General features: G+C 44.6%; 1 protein-coding gene across 1 annotated transcript in view; it reads right to left on the bottom strand.

The window, feature by feature from the left end:
• Positions 1-7,500, bottom strand: part of hdac5 (histone deacetylase 5) — a gene marked incomplete at its 5' end in the record, with an annotated part of 96,775 nt that overhangs the window by 26,943 nt on the left and 62,332 nt on the right. Inside the window, 2 exons of the mRNA XM_063187744.1 lie at positions 2,152-2,460; positions 4,389-4,594. Coding sequence (XP_063043814.1) covers positions 2,152-2,460; positions 4,389-4,594 — 515 coding nt within the window. The remainder of the gene's footprint in view (positions 1-2,151; positions 2,461-4,388; positions 4,595-7,500) is intronic.

The following is a 7,500-nucleotide window of genomic DNA, read 5'->3' as shown; positions in this document are numbered from 1 at the left end:
ACAATGACCTGAATGAATAATGAGAGAGTCCTCTTCACAGACTAATGGCCTGTGTCCACTATAGAAGACGCAGCAGTGGGCTGCCAGGCACACACACACACACGCACACACACACACACACACACACACACACACACACACACACACACACACACACACACACACACACACACACACACACACACACACACACACACACACACACACACACACACACACACACACACACACACACACATACACACACACCAACCATCTCCACTCCACTGCAGCAACCCCCCCTTCTAGAATGTTCTGTTCCGTTCCGTTCCGTGGTGGAGTGTTCCAGAGTGCGGCAGACAGGCGGGAATAGGGTCACTCGCTCCCTCCGACCTTCAGCATTCAATCTTTGCGTGCTTGAGTAAGTTTCGTACTTGGCTGAAGTGGACAGTTACACAACGTCGAGGGCTTATTAGAAATGCATTGTGTTGAGTGGAGTGGAGTGGAGTGGAGTGAATAGGGGCTGCTTTATTTTAGGGTCCCCTTGAGTGCCAAAGAGCTGAAAAATAACTTTTTTTTTCAGTCTGTGAAGGAAGCACTTATGCATCTAATACTTGGTGCGCGCAGGGTAGGTAAGTGTACCCACCTTATGTGATGCTTCTGCGTGGACTGCAGACGCCTCTCAGAATGGTTGAAAATTGACTTACTGTATATTGCTACTTTCCTTTTCCTGAAAACTTAAATTCTGCGGATTTCTGTGTCTGTGTATGAAGCATGATGACGGGACCGTAAAAACGCGGCCATGTGAATGACAGAGGCCGTGGAAAATATGACTGCCCTCCTTTTCAGCGCGGAGGTGAGGCTTTCGCACATCTCTTCATATGTACGTACTTACGTACCCAATGAAAAAAATATTGAGTTATTGAATGCTGTGGCAACTCTAAAAGCAAAAAAACCCCAAAACACTTAACAAATGGACCTTTTATGAGCCTGCTGCCTGACATACCTGAAATAAATAAAATAAGATAAAAAAAAGAAAAATCAGGCAAATGCAAGTCTAATGGCATTGGACAGCATGCCATTTATGGAAGCAACATTTGAATAATATGGCGTAAGCTGGGTTATGGTACCATTTGACCTTTAAAGCATAGTTCATACAAGATGCTGCTCAAAGTAAATCCCCAGTTATTAAAAACACATAGGCAGTTGTCACAGTATGGGAAGGAAGATCATTTAACTGCCATTACCGCTTGAGTCATGTCACTAGTAACCAGTCATTGCTATTGCCGAGCCAAAGGAGGAGCAATTCAGATGACATGATGAGTTCATATGGGTAGAGGGAGACGTATTCTTACAGTGTCTCTACTTCGTGGAATAATTGGTGTATGAGGTGTGCAAGATCACGTACTGGTGTTGTTATTACATCAGTGAGAGAACTTCTACCTCTGCTTTATGCTTGTCTGCATAGGGGTAACACACACCCACACAAGACAGTGGCAGTAGCCCTCAGGTGTCCATAAGGGTAATTCATAATCACTCTCATACACCTGACAGTGTCAGTAGCCCTCACCAGTCCATGGGAGTAGTACACATGTGGCAAGAGTATTGTTGCGCTCTAGATGTTTCGAAAAATAACTAGGTGCGTGGACCCAAAAAAAGGAAAGTACAAAGTAGGAGCAGGTTCGCACACTAAACAAGACACTAAGGTCAAGCAAGGAGTTATTTTATTTTAGTCAGAGCAGGGTAGAGCAATCGGTTCAGGCTGTTGCCATCATCAGTGGTCTCTGCTCTCATTGTGAGCAGAGAGCACTGATGATGGCAACAGCCTGAAACGTTTGCTCTACCCTGCTCTGACTAAAATAAAATAACTCCATGCTTGACTTTAGTGTCTTGTTTAGTGCGCGAACCAGCTACAACTTAATAGTACACATGTACACATGACAGTGTCAGTATCATGTGTCGATTGGGGTAATTCACAATCACTTTCACACACAAGACAGGTTCAGTAGGCCTCACCTGTCCATACAACTAATTCACTAACAACATGACAGTGTCAGTAGGCCTCATATGTCCATAAGGGTTAATACACATGTACACCTGACAGTGTCAGTAGCTCTCACCTGTCCATAGGGGTAATTCACACACAGACATGATAGTGTCAGTAGTCCTCACCTGTCCGTAGGGGCCGTCGTCGTCGCCCTCCTTGAGCTCGATGGCCTCGTCCTCCTCGTCCTCCTCCTCCAGGTCGCTCTCGGTGCTCTCGCCCTTCAGCGGCAGAACGCGCTCCGACGGCGGTGACGTCTCGCCCGAGCCCTCCTTCTCTAGCCGCGGCTCCCGTGGCAAGCCCAGGTCCAGCCCCTCCTCCTCCTCGGCCCGGCGCTCCGCCTCCTCAGACATCTCGGCCGTCTCTGTCAGCTCCTCCTCCGTCTCCTCAGGGTGCGTGGGAGGCTGCCGCGGGAGGTCCGCCCCTTTGGACAGGATCTAGGAGGAAGGAGAAATGTTTATTGTCAGCCTGCTGTGATTGACATGCCAATGTATCCTGTGGACAGAGATGATTGGTTGGCTTGCTATGACTGACATGTCAGCTCCTCCTCCATCTCTTCCAGTTTGAGAGATTCTGAGAAATGTGATTGTCTAGACTTCTATGATTGACATGTTACTAGTGCCATAGACTACTATGGTGACTTGCTGTTGCTGAGCATACCAAAAATTATTCCCATTTTCATCCAATTGACATGGAAACATGACTTGAATCTTGAACGTGCTTAGAGGAATTAGAGAGATGATTGGTTGGTTGTGGCCTTGTTATGACCGGCATATTAGCATATTACCTATTAGCATATTCAGCTAACTGCTGAATGGTGTAAGTAACCATCCACCCAATTAAAGAGGACCTGGCGGGATGCTAGCTAAAAGGTATTACAATAGTGGCTGCTTTATTTTATTAGCTAAACTGCCTACTAAGTACTTCTTTGTTGAGTGTTTGTTATGGTTACTAATATTTCTATACTGTCATGTGAGCTTTAAAATAACCAGTGATCCAATATTGTCATCGTAAACTCACCTCTCAGAGGAAGGCAGCTGGTACTGCACTTACATATACTGTGCATAGTAGTGTACAGTACATCTAGGATATTTAACTTGCCAACTCCTCTACATAACAAGTGCAATTTCTTTGAATGGCAGTAACTACATGTGATGTCTTTGTGATGTATCTTTGTAACCAGGTTTCCTAATCCCAGATAGACTTAGTGCTTTGCTGGTTTTGGCATGTGGTCTGACTCTGCAGTCTATTCTGAGAGTATCGTGAGTCCACATTTCTTCTGGTTCCCCTTTTCTGCTCTGCTCTGTTGCAGCAGCAGCCCGCGAGGAACACCTCACCCCCTCGTGAGGTAGCGAAACAGCAGACACAGAGGAGAGCGGCTTAATATAATAATAAAGTATAAATCTGAGCTCAGCTGCGAGAGTGGAGGAGAGAAACACACCATCATTCTTCTTCACGACCACTCGGGGTCAGGTCGAAGTGTTTAGCCACCGCGCGCTAACCGCTTTGCCCAGCACAGTTACAGGCCACAGCGAGGAAGGGAGTGAGCTTGCAGTTACGTACCTCGGGACTGCCTTCTGTTTCTACAGCCTGCTTGTCATCGTAGCCCAAACAAACAGCGGCTTTAACGACCACTAATTTACACAGAATGCCCAAAATGGCATCATCTGTGAAATGTAATTGTCTGGTTTGGTAATGTGTGTGTGTGCAGGGTTTGTCATAGCGAATGTATACATCCTATTTATGTATGTACACTATATGCCTTATTTATGGGAGTGCAGCCCTGCCGAGTGGATCATGATTAGGCAATACTACTCTCTGCCCCTGCCTGACTACTTGTATAATCTCGTTTACACAGAACGCTGGAGATTTTAACAGAAAACAATGACTGACGGCTGAGTGGGTGGAAAATATGACTAGTTAGCTGGGAAATATTGAGATTTTGTAGTTTATATTTACTTTTATCCCTTTATTTGATAAGACAATGATGACAGAAAGTAAGTTGGAGAGAGTGATGGGGAATCATCAAATGACCTCGGGTCGGAATTGAACCCGGGTCCCAAGCGCAAGAGTAAGGTGCCATTTCAACCACGGCCAAGGCCGTATAAACTTTGTTTTGGATAATGGTAACTGGGAAGTATGAGTGTGCACTTTGGAGTGTGTGTGTGTATGTGTGGGTGTGTGAGAGAGAGAAGAGAGAGAGAGAGAGAGAGAGAGAGAGAGAGAGAGAGAGAGAGAGAGAGAGAGAGACAGACAGACAGACAGACAGAGAGAGACAGACACAGAGAGACAGACACAGAGAAACAGACAGGCAGACAGAGAGAGAGAGACAGTGTGTCTGTATGTTAGTGGTAGCGCCCCCTACCTTGTTGAGCTGGTACTGCTTCTGCTTCTCCAGGAAGTGCTGGTGCTGCTGCTGCATGACGAGCTGCTGCAGGGCCTGGGGGCTCTGGGGGAGCGGCGCCGATTGGGTGCGGCTCAGGGGGCGGTGCCGAGGCAGCTTGTTCACCGTGCGCATGTTATTGGACACACGCTCGCCCGTCACCAGCGGAGACTGGCCGTACATGGGCACTGTGAGGGGGGGAAAGGAAAGGAAAAGGACATGGAGGTGTTATAATAACTGGAGAAAGTGCTTCTGATGGGGCTCTGATGATGGCCTAAGGGCCGGCACGCGTCTGCTTGTGGACATGGTGGTACAATTAATAATGAGATTCAGCTCGTGAGTGGGATTTTGTCATCCTCAATAAGTTGCATCTAACCCGCCGACATCCTGAAACTGAGATTTCAGGTGAACAGAGATTCTACTGGACAGACTCAGTGTTGGCTCAGGTTTTAATGTATGTAGAATAGAATATAATATAATAGAATAGAATAGAATAGAATAGAATAGAATAGAATAGAATAGAAACGAATTGAGCAACTATTTTCTCATTTCAACTTCATACACAGCAACAGGGTGTCTTCAAACAACCATTCTAAAAAACAGTTCTAACAGTGCAGTGTAGCTGATATCGAGTGACGACATGGGGGGTTATGCTAAACATTTCTCACACATTAAACCCCAACAGCCCCATAACAGCTCCATAAGACTTTAAGCACTGCCAAGTCCTGACGCAGCTGTTATGTGACGGCGTGGTGTGGAACGGCGCTCTAACGGTGCGATGCGTATCTAGTGGACGGACTCAGAGTCGCAATGTTTTATGGCGGAGTATAAAAGTAGACATAAAGCAGACACTGGTCTGGAGCGTCCTGAGAGAGAGGCAGGAATGAAAAGAGGTCTGATCTAAACAACACATCAAGGTGCAGTCAGTCAGCTCGGGCAAGCAGTCCAGAGCAGAGGTGCTGGAAGTGTGTGTGTGTGTGTGTGTGTGTGTGTGTGTGTGTGTGTGTGTGTGTGTGTGTGTGTGTGTGTGTGTGTGTGTGTGTGTGTGTGTGTGTGTGTGTGTGTGTGTGTGTGTGTGTGTGTGTGTGTGTGTGTGTGTGTGTGTGTGTATGTACAGTTAGGGCCATAAATATTTGGACATCTGCACAATTTTCATGTTTTTGGTGCTGTACACCATCCCAATGGATTTGAAATGAAACAAACGAGATGTACATTAACAGCAGACTTTCAGCTTTAATATGGGCGTGTTTGCGTCCAAATCAAGTGAACTGTGAAGGAATTATGACATTTTCTATCAGTGCTACCCCATTTTTAAGGGACCAAAAGTAATTGGACAGTCTAGTATTTATACATCAAACTTTCAATTTTTAATTATTTGGTTGCAAATACTTTCCAGTCAGTTACAGCCTGTAATTTGCAATCCATAAACATCAATAGACACTGGGTTTTATCCCTGGTGATGCTATGGTGAGCTCTCTATTGCAACAGTCTTCAGTTCCTGCTTATTCTTAGGGTGTTTTCCCTTCAGTTTTGCCTCCAGCAAGTGAAATGCTTGCTCAACCGTACTCAGGTGAGGTGATTGACTGGGCCATTGAATAATATTCCACTTTTTTGGGGTAGAAATGGCTAGTGGCTTTCAGATGAAGCTTTGGGTCATTGTCCATCTGCACTGTGAAACATTGTCCAATGAGTCCAGAACCATTAGGTCTAATATGACATGATAATATAGCCTGAAAATCCTCAGAATTCATCCTGTGGCTTTTGTCGGTAGTCCTCATCATCAATAAATACAAGGGGATAATCGTATTGACAGATATGCATGCCCACACCATGACACTACCACCACCATGATTCACTGATTGGGTGGTATGCTTTGAATCATGAGCAGTTCCTTCCCTTCTCTATACTAATTTCTTCCCATTACCCTTGTACAAGATGATTTTTGTCTCCTCTGTCCATAGGATGTAACTCGAGACCTATACAGTCTTTTTAAGACGTTGTTTGGCAAAGCCAAATCTGGTATTGCTATTTCTGATGCAATCAATAATTTACATCTTTTAGTGAACCCTCTGTATTTCCTATGGTGAAGTGTTCCTCAATGTTCTTGATCTTTTTCTTGATTGTTGCCTTGGACATGTATCCACCGTTCACCTGGACACTGTTCTACATCTGGCCAACTGCTGGGAGATGGGTTTTTGTTCACCAGATACAGAATATTGCCTGTCATCCACAGCATTTGTCTTCCATGTCTGCCAGGTAATTTGGTGTTGCTCTGGTATTTCTTTTTTCCAACATTCTGAACTCTTGAATTAATCATATTCAATGTTTCCCCATCTTTCAAATGCATTCGTTTTGATTTTTTTCCACCTTATGATGGCTTGCATCACTGATGGTGACAGATGGACTTTGGATCTCATGGATATTCCGTAAAAATATATGGAAATGCAAATGGAACACTTCAAATGAACTCTAAGACATTGTATTGACATCTTGGTGATGGTGTAGTATGGGGATAATACACATCTGACTGGAAAATAGCTGAGAAGCCTACTGTCCAATTACTTTTGATCCCTTGAAAAGTGGGCAACACATACAAAAAACGTTGCTATTTCATTCCTGTTTATGCGATATGGATTTTAACACCTTCACATTAACGCTAATACAGTTAATGCACATGTGTTTTATTTCAAATCCATTGTGGTGGGGTATAGGGTGGAAAAGGATGATAATTGTGTTGCTGTCCAAATATTTCTGGCCCTAACTGTATATGTACTTGTTATATAGAACATTTGTGGTTGTGAGGAAATGTTGGTCGGTCCTCACAGCCATTTAATATATTTTGTTGTTGATGAAAAAATGAATAGTGTAAAACTTACTGACAGGTTAGGGTTAGGGATTGTTTTGGTCTGGGCACCGTTTAGCATTCTTTAGTTTTGAAAGCTAGTAAAATGCATTCAATGGAAGGTCCTCACAAAGATAGTAATACAAGTGTGTGTGTGTGTGTGTGTGTGTCTGTGTGTGTGTGTGTGTGTCTGTGTGTGTGTGTGTTTGTGTGCGCGCGTGCGTGTGTGTGCGCGTGCATGTGTGTGTGTGT

Source organism: Engraulis encrasicolus, chromosome 2, assembly GCF_034702125.1.
Source record: "Engraulis encrasicolus isolate BLACKSEA-1 chromosome 2, IST_EnEncr_1.0, whole genome shotgun sequence".
Lineage (NCBI taxonomy): Eukaryota > Metazoa > Chordata > Actinopteri > Clupeiformes > Engraulidae > Engraulis > Engraulis encrasicolus.
The sequence above is the reverse complement of the archived record's forward strand: the minus strand, read 5'-3'. Positions and strand labels throughout refer to the sequence as shown.